The sequence below is a fragment of the Pleurodeles waltl genome, chromosome 3_1 (genome assembly GCF_031143425.1).
Source record: "Pleurodeles waltl isolate 20211129_DDA chromosome 3_1, aPleWal1.hap1.20221129, whole genome shotgun sequence".
Lineage (NCBI taxonomy): Eukaryota > Metazoa > Chordata > Amphibia > Caudata > Salamandridae > Pleurodeles > Pleurodeles waltl.
This window is the reverse complement of record NC_090440.1, coordinates 712,065,569-712,087,033: the sequence shown is the minus strand read 5'-3', so window position 1 is coordinate 712,087,033 and position 21,465 is coordinate 712,065,569. Positions and strand designations below refer to the sequence as shown.

Genomic DNA, 21,465 nt, shown 5'->3' with positions numbered 1-21,465 from the left:
TGGACAGTGGTCCGATAAAGTCCTGGCAAGATATTCCGCTCTTTTACAGTTAGATACTAACGACCCATACCCAAATATGAGATCTGTTCTTGTATGGAGTGCAAGCACAGAGGAGAAGTGAGAATACTCTTGTTCTAAAGGATGCAATGTGCGCCATATCTCAGTGACCTGAGTGTTAAGTGCCCATTGTTGCAGGTGTTGGGTATGGGCATGGGATACTGCTCCTGCGATGGGAGGTGTGGATCTATCCAACATTAAATTGGGGATACAGCTAAAGTCTCCACACCAAAAACAGGGAAAGAGGAGAAGGGCAGGCGATATGGAATTAAAAAAACAATGGCAGGCCTGCATTTGGGGCATATATCAGTATTAAAAACAGTGGCACCCCATCACATCTCCCCTCTGCCACCAAATATTGGCCCTCTGGGTTTACTAACTTGTTATAAATAACAAACGGTACACAAGGGGCTACCCACAATAATAACCTTCTGGCGTAAGCTGAGAGAGTGGTGCCAATCACTGTGCCTCTTCAGTGCTTGCTTTATCCAGTGAGTTCCTCCGCCGTCATATGGGTCTTCTGAAGGCATGCAAATTAGATATGGTGTCTTTGTAAATAAGTCTATATCCTGTGTTGTTTAGTGTAGTAGCTCACCTCCCCTTACATTCCATGTCATGAGAGTATAATCCCTGGGTGCCATATAACTCCTACACAAAGTATCTCCGGTCTCATCTGAAGTGTGTGGAAGGTAGTGTGCAAGTGCGGGTGCGCTGATTAACATTGCAAGCAAACAATAAAACCAAACATTGTAAAAAAAAAACAACAAGGAGGAGGGGCCAGCCAACATGACCAACAGGTCATGAAGCCCGGAGGTTCCGCGACCGCCCACACCTTCGGACCCTTTTAGCTGTGTCTGGGGGGAGCTGCGGGTCAAACGGGCCTCCCGAGGATGCGGAGAGCCTGAGGAATCGAGCGGGCTCGCCGCAGGGTTCCCGAGGCTGGTTGCCACCCACACTCCCGTGGGTGGCCTGGATCACGCCTCGGCTGAGCCCCCCCCCCCCCCCCCCCCCCCCGGGTGGGCTGAGCAGCCGAGGACGGTGGAGACGCGGCCAGAGGCGTGGAGCCCCCTTATTTTTAACGAGCGGCTGCGCAAGTGGTGATGCACAGCCGCTTTTTCATTTTTTTCACTTTCGCTTGTTCTGGGGAGCAGACTGGGAGGCCCAGCGCGGCGTTTCAGCCGGGAGCTGCAAGAAGGGCCTTGGTTGGGCAGGCTGTGCACCCACCCCACCCCCCCAAATGGACCCCCAGGAAGGGAGGCGGTAGGCCCCCTGCAACTTGATTGTTGGGGCTAATTTTTTTTTAGTACTGGGGCCTGCCTGTCCTAGATGTCTGACCCCAAGATGGCGCCTGGTGTCCATCTCCATGGAACTTTCCTGAAGCAGGCCAGCCATGAGCACGTGTAGGAGGATTGATCCACTGGTCTTGACTCTGGGAGCTGCTTTTTTTATTCTGCATGTCCACCGGCTCTTTTTTTTTTTTTTTAAGCTGTGAGAGCTATGTCCTAGCAAGTTTTAACTGGGAACTAACAAAAGGAGCGGCGTTTATCATAGGCACGAGGAGCATTATGGGGAGTGAGAGCTACTAGGAGCTTATGCCTCGGAAGAAACCACAATCTACTGAGGTCTCTGATTTTTTCACGCCGGCCAAAAGGGAGACTCCTGTGTCACAGAGACCCGGCAACATGGCACTTATCAAGGATGACCTTTTGGCCTCCCTCTGCACCTTTAAGGCGGAATTGCGAGAGGGGCTTATGGCGGATTTAAAGTCAGCACTGGAGGCTCTTCAATCTGATGTTACTAGCCGCCTGACCTCTCTCCAGGTAGACGTGGAGTTGGTGGGGACCCGCACGTTAGACCTTGAAACCCAGGTCCAAGAGATAACACAACAAGTAAACCTGTTGGAGCAGGAGGTTTCGCAACTTAAATCGCAACTCCAGCAATCGTTTTTTAAATGCGAGGATTTGGAAAATCGGTCTCGACAAGACAACATTAGAATGCGGGGGCTGGAGGAGGACAGCGAGGGCCCAGACTTGGAAGCGTTTGTGGTGGGCCTCTTCTCTCAACTTTTGGGCGCTGACCATCCCGAGGAGCAGATCGAAAGGGTGCACAGGGTGCGGATTCATCCCACCATTGGAAATAAGAGAACCCGGGAAGTTCTGGTGAAATTGATTTCCTTTAAGGTTAAACAGCGCATACTCCAGAGCGTGAGACGATAAAGGGGGCAGGTATTTGTTGTTCAAGGGAACGTTGGGTGCACGGGTCTGTACGATAGCTACCCTCTATGCACCTAATAGTGGCCAATCGTCATTTCATTTGCACTTTTTGAATGTATTGGGGGCTTTGCAGAGGGTGAGATAGTGCTCATGGGATATTTCAATCTGAGTTGGGATGCCAATCAGGATACGACACACCCTCAGAGAGGGCCTGCTAGCAGCTTTACCAAATCCGTTAAAACAGCATTTCGTAGGATGGGGCTTTTTGACGCTTGGCGCGCCTACCACCCTACTGCAAAAGGATTATACCTTTTTCTCCCATTCTCATAGGTCCTATTCTCGGATTGATTATATTTTCATGAGTTTACCTCTGCGACAGCTTCTTCAGGCGGCCACTACGCACCCGATAGTCATCTCCGACCATGCACCGGTGGAGGTGAGTTTGGAGTGGACTCCGTCACACGCTAAGAGGGGGCGCTGGTATTTCCCACATGTCCTAACTAGACACACTATGACTAGAGATGAGCTGCGGAGAGCTATTAAGGAGTTCTTTCAGAATAATTACCCGGGGATCCCCCTCTTCCTGTTATTTGGAATGCATTCAAAGCTGTCATTTGGGGCACTTGTATCTCCTTAGCGACATCATTGTATCAGCTAAAGGCTGAAGAGCGAGTGGGATTGGAGGAGGCACTGCGGGAAGCTGAGGGGGTACATAAGCTTTCTTCCACATGGCAGAGCCAGAGGAAGGTAACCTCCATTAAGGGTAAACTACAGTCTATTTATATGAATAGGGCAGAGATGGCCCTACTACGGCTCCAGAGGTCTCACTATGATGGGGGAACAAAATTGGTTCACTCTTAGCTAGGCAACTACGGGTTAAGCTATCCCAGGGTTATATTGCGCAAATGCGGGACGACACAGGGGAATATCAGTCTGAAGAGGAGAAAGCTTCTATACCCGCTTGTACTGTATACCTCAGACAACCAGAGTGTGGCTGCCCAGGAGAGTTGTTTAAGACATGTCCAGCTCCTGCAGGTCACGCCGGAAACTAATGAACTCTTAGAGGCCCCATTCACTCTAGACGAAGTAAGGGAGGCCATTGACTCCCTCCCTCTGCATAATGCACGGGGCCCGATGACTTCACTGCGCACTTCTATAGAACTTTTGGGGCTGAGCTTGTCCCACACTTAACTGCGCTATTTAATTTCATACGATCTGAGCACACACTCTCCCCTACTATGGGGGAAGCGCTGATCTCACTTATTCCTAAAGAACGGAAGGACCCCCAGGTATGTGCATCCTATCGGCCCACTGCCCTACTCAATCTTGACGCCAAGTTGTATACCAAAATATTGGCATGGTAACTGGAAATACCATTTCGGATTTTGTTCATCCGGATCAGTCTGGTTTTATCAAGGGTCGGCAAGCCCATGATAATGTTATAAGGGTTATCCATCTGATGGATAAAGTGGAGAAGAAGCAGGTCCCAGCTATATTATTGGCGCTATATGCGGAGAAGACTTTCGACTGGGTGGAATGGACCTTTTTAGTGGCAACTCTTTGGGTTTGGGGGACCAGGTCATCGCTATGGTGATGAGCAACTACTAGGGCCCCCGGTCACGGATTTGTGTTAATGGATTGATCTCCAAATTTTATGACTTGTCCAGGGGGACCAGGCAGGGTTGCCCGCTTTCTCTGTTGCTTTTTGCGCTAAGCGTGGAACCTCTAGCGGCTCAGATCAGAGTGTTCAGGGCATTCAATTTGGCTCTGATCAACACAAGATTTCTCTGTTTGGCGATGATATTCTACTTTTTATCACTAATCCTCGCCAGACTTTTTGGGTGGTATTGGAGGAGCTGAGTCTCTTTGAGCAGGCAGCAGGCTTTAAAGTGAATAAAAGGGAAATCCTATATCCTTAATCTAACGGTTCTGGCTGCAGAAATGAGTGTGGTAGCCTCCACTTCTCCATTTGCTCTGGCTAAAAAAAGACATCTTGTACCTGGGAGTTCGGCTCACTCCTAGGGGCCAGACCTCTTTAAGGCAAATTTTCCACCCCCCTTAAGACACTGCATACTGATTTAAAAGATAGTCCATCCTGTGGCACTCTCGGCTAAGCACCATTAATACTATTAAGATGGCGGTTCTCTAACAAATTGCTAACACGCCCCAGGGATAAGGGAGGGCTTGCTCTCCCGGATTTTTTACTATACTACAGAGCGTCTCAGCTCCGGGTTATCTCAGAGTGGTCTCTTCGAGAGTCAGATAAACTGTGGCTGCATATGGATATGGCGGTGATGGGGCGGACATTGAGGGATGTGTTGTGGAAACCTAGGGATGATCGCCCGAAAAATGCATATCTTAGCACCACCACAGCTACTACCCTTAAGGTGTGGGGACAAGGTGACAAGTGCCCTCCACCTCACGACCTTCCCCTCACCACATACCCCAATTCATTATAACGCAGACCACCCTCCTGGAGCCACAACGGGACTCTTTGATGGATGGACGGAGGGGGGATGCCTTAGGATTGCTGATCTCTTCCATGGGGATCAGGTGCGAACCTTCGAAAACTGTTGTAGGGATTTCCATCTTCCCAGCTCCGAGCACTTCCACTATAATCACTTACTCCATTGGGTACTCAACCACATATGAGAGCGGCGGCCACCAGGAAGTTTCTTCCTATTGAGAGATTTGTTCAACAGGGGGGATTGAAGCTGGGCAGCATTTCCACACTATACAAATTATTGTTATCAGCACAACAACAGTATACTTCTTGTCATTTGGTGTTTTGGGAACGGACGTTTGAGGGCCCAGTTGAGGAGGGACTCTGGGCACGATTATTTCTGGATATAGTCAAATACAGGGAGTGCAGAATTATTAGGCAAATGAGTATTTTGACCACATCATCCTCTTTATGCATGTGGTCTTACTCCAAGCTGTATAGGCTCGAAAGCCTACTACCAATTAAGCATATTAGGTGATGTGCATCTCTGTAATGATAAGGGGTGTGGTCTAATGACATCAACACCCTATATCAGGTGTGCATAATTATTAGGCAACTTCCTTTCCTTTGGCAAAATGGGTCAAAAGAAGGACTTGACAGGCTCAGAAAAGTCAAAAATAGTGAGATATGTTGCAGAGGGATGCAGCACTCTTAAAATTGCAAAGCTTCTGAAGCGTGATCATCGAACAATCAAGCGTTTCATTCAAAATAGTCAACAGGGTCGCAAGAAGCGTGTGGAAAAAACAAGGCGCAAAATAACTGCCCATGAACTGAGAAAAGTCAAGCGTGCAGCTGCCACGATGCCACTTGCCACCAGTTTGGCCATATTTCAGAGCTGCAACATCACTGGAGTGCCCAAAAGCACAAGGTGTGCAATACTCAGAGACATGGCCAAGGTAAGAAAGGCTGAAAGACGACCACCACTGAACAAGACACACAAGCTGAAACGTCAAGACTGGGCCAAGAAATATCTCAAGACTGATTTTTCTAAGGTTTTATGGACTGATGAAATGAGAGTGAGTCTTGATGGGCCAGATGGATGGGCCCGTGGCTGGATTGGTAAAGGGCAGAGAGCTCCAGTCCGACTCAGACGCCAGCAAGGTGGAGTACTGGTTTGGGCTGGTATCATCAAAGATGAGCTTGTGGGGCCTTTTCGGGTTGAGGATGGAGTCAAGCTCAACTCCCAGTCCTACTGCCAGTTCCTGGAAGACACCTTCTTCAAGCAGTGGTACAGGAAGAAGTCTGCATCCTTCAAGAAAAACATGATTTTCATGCAGGACAATGCTCCATCACACGCGTCCAAGTACTCCACAGCGTGGCTGGCAAGAAAGGGTATAAAAGAAGGAAATCTAATGACATGGCCTCCTTGTTCACCTGATCTGAACCCCATTGAGAACCTGTGGTCCATCATCAAATGTGAGATTTACAAGGAGGGAAAACAGTACACCTCTCTGAACAGTGTCTGGGAGGCTGTGGTTGCTGCTGCACGCAATGTTGATGGTGAACAGATCAAAACACTGACAGAATCCATGGATGGCAGGCTTTTGAGTGTCCTTGCAAAGAAAGGTGGCTATATTGGTCACTGATTTGTTTTTGTTTTTGAATGTCAGAAATGCATATTTGTGAATGTTGAGATGTCATATTGGTTTCACTGGTAATAATAAATAATTGAAATGGGTATATATTTTTTTTTTGTTAAGTTGCCTAATAATTATGCACAGTAATAGTCACCTGCACACACAGATATCCCCCTAACATAGCTAAAACTAAAAACAAACTAAAAACTACTTCCAAAAATATTCAGCTTTGATATTAATGAGTTTTTTGGGTTCATTGAGAACATGGTTGTTGTTCAATAATAAAATTAATCCTCAAAAATACAACTTGCCTAATAATTCTGCACTCCCTGTATAACCATTCCATGGGGACTAGGGCATCTCATTATAAACTTCTTTATAACTGGTATCTTTACCCGGAGAAGCTTAAGAAACTCTTTCCTCAGACATCGGATAGATGTTGGCGTGGTTGTGAGATGTTGGGAGATTTTAGGCATATATGGTGGGACTGTCCCGTTATTAAGCCCTTTTGGAAGGAAATTCTGTCACATCTGAAAGAGATTCTGGGATACCCTATTCCTACTTCACCATCCCATGTTTTATTGGGTCTGCGCGCTACTGAGCTGCAACAAACACAGGGTGATCGTTTTATCCTTTGGCTAGCATTGGGGGCAGCTAAGAGGATCCTTGCATCATACTGGAAGAAAAAGGATCCGCCCCATTGACGCTTGGTATGCCAGACTCTGGCGTGGACTTGCTATGGAGCGCTTAGCTGTCAAGCTGGATAATTCTCGAAGGAGTTTTGACTATATTTGGGATCCCCAGTGAGGTTTCTGTCCAAGGGCATCCCGCTTACTACCTGTAGTCCACGTCTTAGTGCGCTGTATCTTTTCCACGTATAGGGTTCAGTCCAGGTGGGGTAATTCAGGGGAGGAATAGGGGGAGATGTGTCTTGGGGCCCTCTTCACACCTTGCCTTCTGGACCCCAAACCCTGCTTAAGTAACATAAATGTCAGGAATACGGGACACAAAATGTTGATGTTAGTTTTTATGTTATTGCTGTTGGCCTGTGACCTGTGGACCATCTCTCAGTTCTGCAGGTAGCATGACTGGGCATGAAGTGTCCATCTGGGTACCAATATCATTAGCGGAGGCAGCACTTTCCTGATTGGATAAAGACGACTGCTTCACTGCAGATAGCGCTTCTGCTCTTCCCAGTGCTGCTTCTGCTTTAGTTGGGTGCAGGTGCTTATTATAGCCTTATTAGTATGATGGCAGTGCCGTTGGGTCTTTCATCTTCCGTTGTCCAAAGTTGGTGGGAGTTGTTGATTTTCTTTTCTTGTTTTCAACCATGCCACCATATCCTTAGGACCTGTGAAGAATAGAGTCTTGTTGCCAGCTATAATCCGCAGTTTCCAAGGAAAAACAACACATATTTGACACCCAGGGCAGGAAGGGGTTGTTTCACTTCACGGGAAGGCGTCCCTTGGTCTACGTACCTCCATAGTGTAGTCTGGATTAATGGTGACATCATTGTTATCAATCTGCCATGGACCCTTTGCCGAGCTAACTGCAATTTTTTATAACTTCTTTCTAAAACTGGAAAGTCTCGCCACCACAGGTCGTGGTGCCACTCCCGGCACTGGTGGGCGACCTGGGACTCTGTGCACCCTCTCCACTGAAAATAACTTGGAGGTCTTCCCACTCAAGACCACCTCTATCAGTCACTTCTCCACAAAAAAGTCCATAATTGGGTCTTCTGCCCCCTCAGGTATGCCAATCACTCTGACATTGTTCCGCCAAGATCGGCCTTCGGAATCATCTGCTCTTGTTCTCAGTTGTGCCACTTCTTTTTCCTCAATTTGCTGCTATTGCTCCACAACAGTGGGTGGCAGTGAGGCAAACCCCTTTGCTGTTTCTTGTACCCTATCCTTGAACTTCTTATGTTCCTCTCTTAGAATCCCAACATCAATAATAAGAGTCTAATTTTGGCTCAATCGTGGACTTAAGGCTAGTGACGGCTGCCAAGAGCTCTGTAAGTTTCGCTGAGGGTTCCTGTGGGAAGAACTCTACTATTGGTTGTGCCGAGTCTGTAGGAGAGCTTGCATTAGCGCTTTTGGCGCTTGTTTCGATCTTTGGCTTGGACATCATGAGCAGTCATGGGCCTGGAATTATAGTGTTGGCCGAAATGATAAGAAGCGGCTGAGGTACAGTATCACAATTAAAGTCGCATGCAGAATAGCAGGCTCACACACCTTTCAGTCTGTTGAGGCTCCCGCACGCCAGGCAGCTAAGAGCAAAAAGACCTTGAATCAAGAGTAACTATATACATTGTTAGTAATGCAGTGGTGAGATATTCAGTAGGGGAAGCCTTTTTGTGTTAGGGCCAATGTGCTTGTGCAAGCGTCATGTAATCTGCAGCATGTTCTGGAATATACTCTGCCAGTGGAATCTCATCAACCATCCCCACCGCTACAAGGAAGTGTCATAATGCTCCTTTACTGTGGTGCAGTACCCTCAGCTCCCAGTGCACAAGTCTTTAACTGGAGCCTCTTCCGCAATAACTAAGCGCTTAACTCTCACCTGGTGATCTCGTGCGACTCTATGGTCCCTAGTTTCCTTGAGAGTGAGTAGGTTTGTGGTCCGTAGGGGCCAAATATGAGTTCCTTGTAAGTAGGTAAAATCAGCTTCTACTGTCTAGGGGGATTGCCAGGAACATGCTGTGTATGCAGAGCCCCGTGCACCAGGCCTGGTCGCCCAGCATGCCACTGCAGGTCTCTCGCCTTCCGAGTATTTCTGCTTGCGGCAGCCGTACCCAGCAAACATATCTTTCCACTCTGCAGTTTATGCTTCGTGCCCTAAATAGATGTTAGTGTGCTTGTGTGCAGGCCGTTCCCTTCTGTGATTGTCCTTGGGGAGTTGTAAACTCTGCTCCCATGGCTCCTACTCTGGGAGTAGGCCGCAACATTCTCGCTATGATCAAAAAGGGTGACACAATCAAGGACTTCCGAGTCAGCCCGCCGACTCAGATCACCCCTCTCGTTGACCCCAGCGTTTCGCCTCCCTTCCTGTGCTGACTTTGCGCAGTGGGAAGTTAATGGGTAACTATATGTGGCAGGCCGGAGCTCACATTTAAGCATCTGACGCGATCGCCATCTTGGACACGCTCCCTAAGCATTTACTTTGAACATGAATAATCTCATTTCTTTCACAAAAGATAAGCACTTCATGTAAAATACATGAAAGTGCTATATATATTAATTTATATATATTAGGCAAACTAATTTATGCCCATACCACCAAAAAAAAGAGAAAGCCTCAACTGTTCAACCTTCCAGCCCCCTGAGTCAGCATAACCAGGAGATTCTCTGCAATTCAGTGGGCTTGTAGAAAGAGCTAGCTACTGCGGTTATTACAGACAACACCAATAGTATAGACAACACCAATAGTATAGATAACACCTATGTGCAGTGTTCAAAGGCGCTCTGGAACACTGACCTGACATCCAGTGGCGGCTGTTGACATTTGAAAGTGGTGGGGTATAACAGTTTGGTATGACTTATGTAGTGAGTGAAGCAAGCAAGCTTAATGGACAAACATGGGGTCCAAGGTGGGTTCTCCTCTCAAGAAGGAAAAAAAAATAGATTGTCAAATGGTGCATTTCAAAGCAAATTAATTTAGTGAGAAAGCAAGGTTTATAAAGCAGTGGTAAAGTATAGTCTTGAAATACTAAACACATTAAAAACTGCCCCATATCTTCCTGCATTAATACGTTCAACAGTTATCAATGTGCAAATTGTATCGTGTGACAACTTCAGGCCCATTAAAGTGTATGTTATCCCAGTGTCTTGCACTGCATGCAGCATTAACTTTGGAAGAAAATACTCTAACCAAGCATCAGGAAGCACCCACAGCTGCAATCAATCACACAAAAATATGTGCAGACATATGCTTAAGTGGGATGAAAAAAGTGGGGGTTCTCTAAAAGGGAAAATAAATTTCTGTGATTCCCATAGTGTGCCACCTGGTCTGTATTTTGGTTTCTCTCTGGGATGTTACTGCATCCAGAAACATAGTACCACATCTGACATACACCTAAAGTCTTTCAGTACTATTTGCTGTGTCAATGGTTATTAGCTGTTTAAGATAAATGAGGAACAGCAATGATTAGTTATAAATAATTAACATTGGAAATGTTTCAATTGTGAGATTGTGAATTAAATGTTATTGAGGCCTATTAAAAGGAGTATGGCCTTCAGTAATGTCTGCTTTACGTTACATATGTATGAGCTTTTTCTCTTAACATGTCATCCATCTGCACATTTTCGAACTACTGTCTTTCCTCTTAAGCACCCTCTTTTCCCTCTCCCCGGAATGCACTACCTCGCATCTACCTCATTTTACCACCCCAAACATACAATGCACTCATTCACATTTAGCACTTTATTTCATTTTGCTTTTGCCTTCTAAATATTTTGACCTCTATGCACCTCTTCACACACATTTACACTGAATTTCATTTGCAACTGTAATACAGGACCATTGTTATGTGTGCTCTGCAGAGACACCAACCCACTGTCAGGCACTTTGTTTTGCCTTCAGCCTCCGCACCAGCGCTCTCAAAGCCCCTCATAAATACCTGTCACGAGTCAAAGTAATCACTACGCAAGAGTAATACAATGCACAGAAACACAGCATGATGAAACAGCCAACTCTCTTGGGGAATGCAACATTAAATAAAACATGTGAAATAAGAGAGGAACTAAATTGCTTTAACATTTATTGTTTGCATATCAATCCATGTTTGTGGCATTAACGTTAATGGAATGAAGACAGGGCCAGTTTTAACACCATATAGCAGATAACTGCCTTTACTGTAAGCAGTATTTCTCCCCTTGCGCTTGACTCAGATATTTGGATCCATTGGCAAGGGAGCAAGAACTGTACTCATCGTCTGGAACAATTAAAGGAGGCACAAATACAGCAACTACACTTCTAAAGGCGCCAGAGATTTGCAGTCAGGGCCTTGGGTGTCACATGGGGGAGGTTAGCATGACAAGAGGTCTCCGTTCAATCAAAATAACACAAGATTAGCATTATAACACTTACCGTTACCGAAGACAAGGCACTTAATCACACGTGCTTGCAACCACTCCTACTGAGTGACGAATGGGGAAAGGGTGGGATCTATGCCTGTTAATGACAGATGGCTGCCCTCACACAGGGATGGCAACTCAGACGCCCAAAATCATAACACTAAAAGTGTCACTGGTCAATAGGGGATAATGCCATAGACCACAATGGAATGAAGGACTTTAGAGCAGCCAACCTCACGTCATGCGTCACAGTGTAGAAAGTGGATTTACTGCATGGCATCCGTCTCGTGCTTCAAAGCGTGGCGGGGCAACCAGCCTGGGACAGACATCCCTGACTTACATGCATTGATTTGTTTAAAGATAAGAATGTATCTCTAAACAAATCGATCTATTTAATATTTTTTTTAGATGAATGTGTAGGAATTTCGGAGGGGCCCAGCCTCTCAGCCCTAAGAGAGAAACAGCCCCTGCTGAAATCTATTCCAAAACAGTAGCGGCTATAAGAGGCAGCCAAGTACTACCTTAGGTATAGGTCCTCATCTCGTGAGTGCTTGTGTTGCATTGGGGTGGGTTTTTAACAGAGATTTATTCCTGTAAACTATCTTTTGTGGTTGAGTGAGCTAACACTGAACTACGTGCAGTGCTAGGTTGACTGTTTGTGGGAGAGCCCCCCCCCAAAAGAAGCAGTACCATGAACAGGCACGGAGTCTTCAGCATCACGGCTGCCAAGCACTATCTTAGACACATACTGCCACAAGTCAACAGCCTTGGATCTTCAGTGTAGGGTTTATCCATGGGGACACTTGGGGAAGTGCTGTGTTCTCCACTCGCAGTGGCCTCTCCTTGGTTGTGCAACTTTAAACAGCAGTCTTTAGTTCCTTAAGGCCGTAAGGTAGGGCCACAGTTCATGTTTACTGGCATACATCAGGCACCACAGGCAGATGGATACCTATACCTTCTCCATTTGGGCCAGTCAATCAGGCCCATATGATTCAGTACCATGGCAACAATGATTGGGCTAGTAATATGTAAACTACCAGGCACATATCAGCAGTGCTGCAGCTCCTGACAGACTGACTCAAATCGGTGCACTTGACCACATCAATTGCTCAGGCTGCTAGTCTCTGTTGGACAGACTCGTGCAGCAGGGCCAACTGGAACATCTCCTTCCGACAGACTGCGCCTCCTGAAAGGTTGTCATATTTCTCCTCCCTCATTCAGGCAGGGGTCATTGGGACTCAGGACCAGTCAGCAATTCTTTCTTCAGATTGTACTTCACGTGATGGTCCCTTACCTTTGAGAAACTGGCCGTAAGACAAAGGTCAGCCACTGGTTGTGCAGTGGCCCTCTGTATACTCTGTGGAGTACATCCCTTCATTTGAAGTGAATATGGAACTGGTATCAACACTGCTATGGCTTTTACTCAAAGTTAGAAGGCTGGGTATGTGGATTCCCAGTGTGCCTTCACATAACCAGTATAGGTCTTTTCCCTTGCCATATGTCCCTCACAGGCTGTCTTCCATATCCAGCTTCTGGCTTGAGTAAAGCTCCTTACAGGATGGGTGTCTCCAGACTGGAGCACCCAAACCTCTAGAAAGACACACACAGATGTGAGCAGTCTCACCTTGACTATTAACACCCGCATCCAACAGTGATCAGGACGTGAGACAAAGGAATGCACCCTTTTAAGGAACGTTCACACCCTGACAACAGAAACTGCAGCCCTCCTCTTTACCCCTGCCATTCACCAAATGGCAGTTCCAGGAAGACTAGTCAGCAGTCTAGTGCTTTAGAAAGGCCATATTGGAAATGTTATTGGGAAGCATAAATATCTCCTGTTTACCCACTTCAGTTTCCCTCCCTCCTGTCTCAGTAATGTCTGCAATGCACTTCCACAGTCTTGGAATGCAATCTTGTGCACACAAGCAGGTCAAGGGATTCAAAAAGGGAGCCCAGAGACATGGGTCACTCGGTTTCACTCATACACCTATGTACATAATGTACTGCACACCATTTTACTAACATTCACACACATGTTTTAGTGCACAGAATCTTGGCACCAGGATTTTGAATTTACTGTGAGCAGCTGAACTTTGGGTGAGTGGGCCGCTGGATCCAACAGACAATATATGAAAAGGCCTGGCCAGATTATGAAATCACTACCAAATACAGTATAATACCATCACCCTGCTGCATGTGTGAAATCAATGACAGGGAGAGTAGTCCAGTTGTCACAATGCGGTCTTAGCTTGGTTAAGGTACATCTCGCAAATTAAAGGCAGGCCTGGGTCTCCACCCACACACTGGATAACCGTGAGGTTGGGATAACAATCCACAAAGCAGGATAACAAATAATTGTAGTTCAGACACATGACTGTACACCACACAAGTCAACCTTCCAGTCATGGACCCGATGCAGATATATTAAGCAGTAGGCCCTAGTTGACCTCCAAAAGTACAATTCCTATGCAGATCCCGAAAGCGCAAAAGTGAACAGGTCAAGTCTGATCATGGGCCGCTTTGATAAAAGCCCAATTCTGCTTTCCAGCAATTTATGTGCGCTATGCTTAAAAGGGTCTTTGTGTGCTTTCAAAGGCAGGGGCTCCATCTCTGCATAATGCAATGTAATCCATTGCCTGTGTTGTTTCAATAGTAGTCTGTCATCTAAAGACAAGCATTGGCAAAGCCAATAGAGTTCACCTTTATAATGGGAGGGCTGAGCTGTTGGCTGTGCCAATGTTTGTCTAAAGTATTATCTACAAAAAGTAAAAGAAAAAATACATTTCCAAATACTGAAGGAAATGCAAACATTTTATGGTAGTTCTGTACTGTACATCAGTATTCTACATCGAATTAAAATTGCCAATCTTTATAAATGGCATGGTTTATTTCTCAAATACTTTCAACTTACATAAGTCTCAGATTTAAAGGTAAATGCTTGCTAAGGCCTAATTTATTTTCCACAGGATTCAGTAATTTGGTCTTCTGTAATAGCCAACGGAACAGATTTTTGGGCCTCCAGAAGGGTCATGCCAAGTCCACCTTATGCCTCAGGCACCAGTGGCAGACGTGCAGCAGGTGGCCCTTCCCCCAGAGACAACAAATAAGCCTTTATGTGCCAGAGCTTGTGTTTTTGTTCAAAATGTGAAATGTAGGCAATAAAACAAAAACAACTCTTATTAAAGTCTGCTGTTCAGCCATACCCCAGCAAAACATGCCTTCTGCTGTTTTTTTTAGAGACAAGCTGGATGGACTGGGGAGCAACACCACATTACAGATGGTGAAGAACATGAGAAGAAACCTAGACAACACATAATTTCACGGAGTGCTGAATGAAAAAGAAAAAAATATATACCACTAAAAATGTGAGCTGTGAAGAATACAAGTTAGCCAATCAAAAGGTTCATAAACATACTTTGCTCTAGGGGAGGGACACACACAAAAGATGAAGGCAAGCCATTGAATAGGAAGTCAGCAAATGACAGCTGCAATAATGCCATCAAACTGTAAACCTATTGTAAGTTCACAGTAGGTTTTCACTGCCAGACAGCTTGTGCTGCCTGGTAGGGTTTACCTAAAAATTGCCTACAATTGTGCAACATTAAAAATGATTCTGACTACAGCTCCACATCTCACACGAGTTGAAGCTTTAATCCTAATGCCAGATGCAGAGACAAAGTCCTTATACCATGCTCACACAATCATGCGAACAGCACAAGACCCAAATCTGACTGATAAGAGCATTCCACATACAGTACATCGAGCATGTTTCCATACAGGTATAATGAACTGAGTATTAATTGTTGCAAGGCACGGGGGGGTGGAGGAGGTGGGAGGAAGGGTACTGGCTTACGATGGTCATGCTTCCACATGATTTACATACAAGCAGTTGAGCTAGTCGTAGGAGAACAAGCTTTCATACTCACAGTCTATGTTATTTGCAAGCACACGGATACACTGCTCATACAGCGACATCATCTTGGGCAGGTAGGTAGTCTTTGAGCCAGAATAGACTTGCATCTTGGAATTGAATCGGCGCCCAGTAAAGCCAGCCTCATCCTCATCCAATACTGATGGGGCTACGACTAGGAAAGGAAGAGAGAAATGTCACACCATTATAGCTGTTACAAACTCCAATCAACAACATGGCAACAAGGCCTCATGAATTGTGCACAGCAACCCTTACCACGGGGTGAGGATGTTGCTAGAGAGGGGAAAAAAAAAGAAAAAAAAAGAAAGGAAAGAGACATAAAGGTCCCAAAAATGTCTCTTCTCCTTTCTCATTCCCTTATAATAGTATGTACACAACTTACTTTTCTTCTTTTGTGGTGAGAAGGGCACTGTCTCCAGAGTAGGTAACGGGCGATAATTTGGCTGTATAGGGGGCAAGGGAATATCGGGTAACACTGGCACAGCATCAATCTTGATCTGCAAAAAAAGAAGAAATAAAAATTGACATCAAGTACACAGTAATGATTTCCACCCTTAAGTCATCAGCCTTACTAATCAACACAAGCAATGCCCCAGACAGTAAGAGATTTGAGTGATGCATGAGCAGCAATAAGGATCTTAACTCCAAAGAATGAATTGGGCATCCTAACAAACAAGAACATGAGCAATGCAGTGGGCACAATAACTGAATTAACCAAGAGCAATGCACCAAGCTTTGTAACAGACTTGAGCCTGAGTGATGCTGCTGATGAAGTAACACTCATCTGCTGCATCACTCAGCGCAGTAATGGACTTAAATTCTAAATGTGAAATGCAGCAATGAATTCCAAAGAAAGACAGAATAAGTAATGGATCTGGCTCACAGAAATATACCAAGCACAGTATCAGCAGAAGCCACACACATGGTACATAACAGATTAAACCTTAACACCAAGCACACAATCGATAATCAGAATTGATGCACAGGACAATTAAAGAAAAAAAAGAAAACTCAATTCATAAGGAGCCGCAACAAACTCCATAAAAAAGTGCACAAAACACTGCACAAAATAGATCCCGAATAATGTACCAGATGATGTCCAATGGGGATATTCCAGAAGCAGTAACGGACCTAAGAATGTACCGGACAAAGCAAGGGCCAACCCTGTGTGTTGCATTAGATACAATAAAGAGGCTTAACCTCAAAGCAGCAAACAAGATAACACCTTCCACATAGAGATATGCACCACATCCAATAACAGCTTAGTTCTTTTGGATGCACCTGGAAGAGTAACAAACTATACAACGTGATGCACAAGATGTAGTTAAATATTGTAACTTGAGAGATGTGTCAAAAATAACTATATGCAGTAACAAACACAACAATGGCTGACAACCCAGATGGAGCTACATGCTTGGCCTGAGCTTTTCACCAGCAGTAGGAAGAGGCCATAGATCTGTGGACCCGTACAGAAAACTGTGGACATATGGCCTATGCAATTCCTATGATTTGAACATAAAAGCAATGCACAAAAATGCAGAAACAAGCTTACATAATATAAATATACAAATTCTGAAATACTTTATTTAATTTACAAAAGAAAACTATGCAAATATCTTGAGTTTAATGCAAGGTTGGAGCTTTTAAAGAAAACATTTATTTCTAAAAGACAACACAATATGCTAGACTGTAGCATTTTTGCTCCTAGTACATGCTTTTTGTCAGAGTGTAACAGTGATGAATTGCAGCCACAAATTATGCAGTCTAAGTTCTGTTTTCTGTGCTTTCACACTGCTTCCAAGAATCAAGTTAAGGTAACTAACTTAGTGTTTTGTCTCCAATTAATACTTTTACTTTTCAATGTATATACTTTTAGTCGGCTAATATGATCGCATTTTCTAAACTATTGTGGAGTGGACATAACAGACCCAGGTTAAGAGAAGTGGTAGGGGTCTTAGTCCCCAGGTTAAGAACTGCCACCCTAGATAGAACAGTAAACTCTACCACAAGTGATGCACATGAGAAAACAATTAACATGACCCTGGGTGATGCATAAAACTGTGAAATGTACTTGGACCACTCAGATGAACAGGCATGACTGTAGAATAAAGGCAAGAGGAGACGATGAGTGCTTTGTCATGTGGCAATGTTTGCTTGGACTATTTTTCTGTTCAGGGATGATATATGTATCAGTCTTGTAGCTCTACAATATCCCTTAGGACTCTGAAGGCAGCTGCTACCACCTGGCGTTGATTTTGGATATCAGCCATTTGGACTGAAATGGGGTATCAGTGTAGGAGTTCAGGCCAGACACAAACACAACCCAAATGTTTTTTTTAATCCCTGGTGATTTAATGCCTTGCATTCATGCTCTGTGGCTTAAGTGGCCAATAACCCTGGGCAAACAAAAGGGAGCCTAGGATACACTAGAAGGCTATTGCCAGTGCACAAGAGTGCTGAGCCTTTAGCAATCTGGTGGTGTTCTTCCTAAAGGAAAAAATCTGTCCTTGCTCTCAGAATCCCTCTGAGTGAAAGGGAAACAAAAATATGTACCTGGTACCACCTATTCAGACGTCTCCATAAGGAAAACAAGGATATGTAACCGGTATCCCCTATTCAGACTTCTTCCTAGCTCTATCTATCATCATAGCTTGGGAAAGGGCAAAGAGAAATTGAGGCAAAGAAAGAAAGGGAAGCACAAAGAAGAATAAGCATTGGCAAAGCCAATAGGTCCCACCTTAAACATGCCTGTTTATTATTTTGATTGTACAAGTTATTGTTTTTACATAAATGTTAGAAGCTACAAATGTGAATTTTAATTGTTATTTTAATTTGTATGGAACAAAATGTATGATTGAACGAGCGTGTAAGTAAATGTACATACCGTGAAATTAATGTTTTAATATAACTGTATGTATATAGTGAGTTTCTGTTGCTAAAATGTTAAACATTGATGCATAACTGGTTTGTATGTACTGAAGAGTATTTGTAATTCAAATAAATGATGATTTATTGTGAAGTGTAGTTAATAATTCTAGGTGTTGAGAAACAAATTAAACACACATGGATAATTGTAATGTGGGATGAGAAATGTATACAGGAGCACACCGTCTACATATGGCTAAGCAGGTGTCTACTTTGTTCATATTTGTGCTGTGGAATAACATCAGTGCAAGAGCAAACAGGGGGCATATGGCATGGTAGATGTGTACAATTAGGAAGGATCTGGAGGTTCAAGGACGGTTGGCCAATTTGATATTTTAAAGGAAGACAAAATAGAAGCCTGCCCTAAATAACTGAAAGGTATCAGTATACAAAGGGAACAATGAAACTAAATGGGAGGTTTCTGGAACTGCGAAGTGAGTTTGAAAGAAATGTTGGACATATTGTATTAAAAGTCATGCCTTAATGAAACGTTGAATATTGGTGCCTTCTTGCAGTTTTGGAGACAAATTGCAGTAGCTATATCACTTTGTAAAGGAAATCAAACAAAGCTTAAATGAGAAGCCACGATAGTGCTGTGACCAATTCGAAACACAGTTGAGCACCAGTACAACTTCACACGTTAGTGAGGCCAGGAAAGTGAAGTCTGCAAATCAAAGAATGGCTATATAATATAGGTGAAGAAAAATCGAGACTTCCTAGTAAGAAATGCAAATGCGCATTATAAGTCAGCAAAGCGTTAAGAAGAGTAAATGTCAGTCAGAATAACAGAAAATAAGGGTGAACATCATCAATACTCCTGACCTTTATAAAGAAAGCACATGAAAGGAATAACAACGTAAAAAAGTTACTGGGATGGTTTAAAATTGGGATAACCTCTGCATGTGCAGTTAAAGTTTGGGACAACTGTTTTAGTACAGTGGTTGCCAAACTTTTTCGATCTGCGGCTCCCTTGACCTATTGGCTGTGACTCCCCATTATGTTACTTTTTTTGACAGGCGGGGGGGGTGTAAGCCTCGGCCTTGGGAGTACTTTCATTTTTCACCTAGGAAACAACTGGGATGAAGCCAATAAAGGTATTATAACCACGGATGTAACAATAAAAATAACAGTTGCTTAATAAACAACTTTAATTGGTTAAACCAGAAACAATACTCTTCAGCACTGAGGTTTGTATATGGAATTTCATAAAACTATTTTTTGTTTTAAAAAGTTGCCTCTAGCATGCTGCTGGAGAAGACACTTTTTGTTGCTGCTGGTAATTAGAGGCAAGAGGGTGTGTTACATTTTTTCAGGTGCTCAGTCCTATTGGTATTACCATGTGTAAATTTACTAATTTTGCCAGTTTTAGAACGGCAGAATGGTGAGTGACCTTTTGAGGGATCTGCACATTTTTCTAAGATCTCTACATCAATCTAAACCTCTGAGCTACTTTAATAGTATGCTTTCCTGAGAATATGTTACTAGCAGGATACAACTCTGCAGCAGGCACTGCTATTCAGCAGGAGTTAAAACATGTTTGTGGTATACCAAGTCCTGTAGAAATCACACGATTAGATAAGATAGTAATGAAGCTTTGATTTTAAAGTGAACATAGCCCTTGAATCCTAGGTAACTAGTGCTGAGATAGTGTGCTCTTCTTTGCTTCAAGTCAGTATGGCAGAAGACATCATATGGTCTATTTCAGGGGTGCCATCTGCCATTTAGTGGGGTAATTCATAACAGAATCTTAAAAACCCAGTACATCTGTAACCCAGGAACAGAAGGATTCACAAACTCACTATTCTATGAGCACTTCCTTTCAACCTGCAATACTCATCTGCAGCAAATATAAAACTAAACATTTTCTAATTCCAGCCAGACTAAAGATGCAGCACAACTTTCTTCTAAGGTACGTTTAAAGTGGGGGGTATTTTAATTGTCTGGCTACTCCCTTAGCTAAGTGTTTTACAATTAGAGACCATTCATACCTTTGTCCTTGAAGAGAACACTTGCAGCATGTAGCTTAAAAGTTTAGCTCTGCAAAGAGATTAATCAGTTTCTGTTTTTATATCCGGTCTGGCAATAATTCACACCAGCCTAGATGAAAAAAAACCTTGATTTCATATTTACAAACTTTAACATGTATAGAATGATATTGCAAACTGGGGCCATGGCCTCTGGTGTCATTCAAGTGCAGCTCTGCCAATGCACCTCCAACCCTCATCTGCTGGTACAGCCCGAAACTCCCCACAGCTCAGTTTAACCATGATGCAGATCCCGAATCTTCCGGTAGGCGGGTGCTGGACAGTGCAGCTCAGAATACAGTGCAGATTATTTTTTTTTTTTTTTTAAAGCTAGATGTTTTATCATAATATTTTATTATAACATTATATTCATTATTGAATGTCTTGAGCAAAAGGCTGAGGCTGAAAACTCTTCATTCATAAAAGTCAGACGTCAATAAACACAGATCTGTCTGTATCAATGCTGGTTTCTCTGATGCAGAGCTTTGCTTGCCAGGCCTCATTTGCCCTAATGGTTTCGTTTCGTTTGGCTAGTTAACCCAGTCATGTTTACATGCACACACTCTATCCTTTCCCCGTGTGATATTGTCAACAGATTAAATGCTGTATGTTATTTTGGAGCAGAAGCGCCACCTAGAGGCTTTCCTTCCTCTTTTCAGTATTATTATTTTGCAGTTCAAACAATTTGATTAGATTTCCTAAAGAGGAAAGCAATTAAAACGTTGCTTTGGACATCAAAGAAAAAGAGTCAACTAGCCATAAAACTCAAGAGTTGTGAATATAAATGCTCTCTCACACAAAGAGAATACATGGTTCAGTAGTACGATACCCTTGTAGGGGAGATACTTAGATAATGTGTGCTTCGTGCCTCATCTTTTCAGGACACCCATGGCTAGTTTTGACGGCGCACCGAGGTGCTGTGGCAGACTAATTGGAAACCACTGGTTTTAGTGCAGAAAAATGGAAACCATGCCAAGAGAAATGCAAAGTACAAAAACCAAAGCAGGCTGTAAATTATGAAAACAAATCCAGTGGACAGAGTGCAGACTGAGGATTTAAGCAAGACGGAGGTTGTGAGTGATCAGCCAAGTGGGAAAAAGACAACGTGAAGCACAGCAGGGGAGGCTCACTGGGTATAGAAGTGTTTAAAAATCAAGGAA

The 21,465-nt window shown here is 44.0% G+C and overlaps 1 protein-coding gene across 1 annotated transcript in view; it reads right to left on the bottom strand.

Annotated features, from left to right (window-relative positions):
• ELOA (elongin A) overlaps nt 1-21,465 on the bottom strand; it is a 121,970-nt gene that overhangs the window by 55,785 nt on the left and 44,720 nt on the right. The window contains exons 5-6 of the mRNA XM_069223451.1: nt 15,739-15,853; nt 15,352-15,510 (exon numbers count right to left, since the gene is read on the bottom strand). Coding sequence (XP_069079552.1) covers nt 15,352-15,510; nt 15,739-15,853 — 274 coding nt within the window. The remainder of the gene's footprint in view (nt 1-15,351; nt 15,511-15,738; nt 15,854-21,465) is intronic.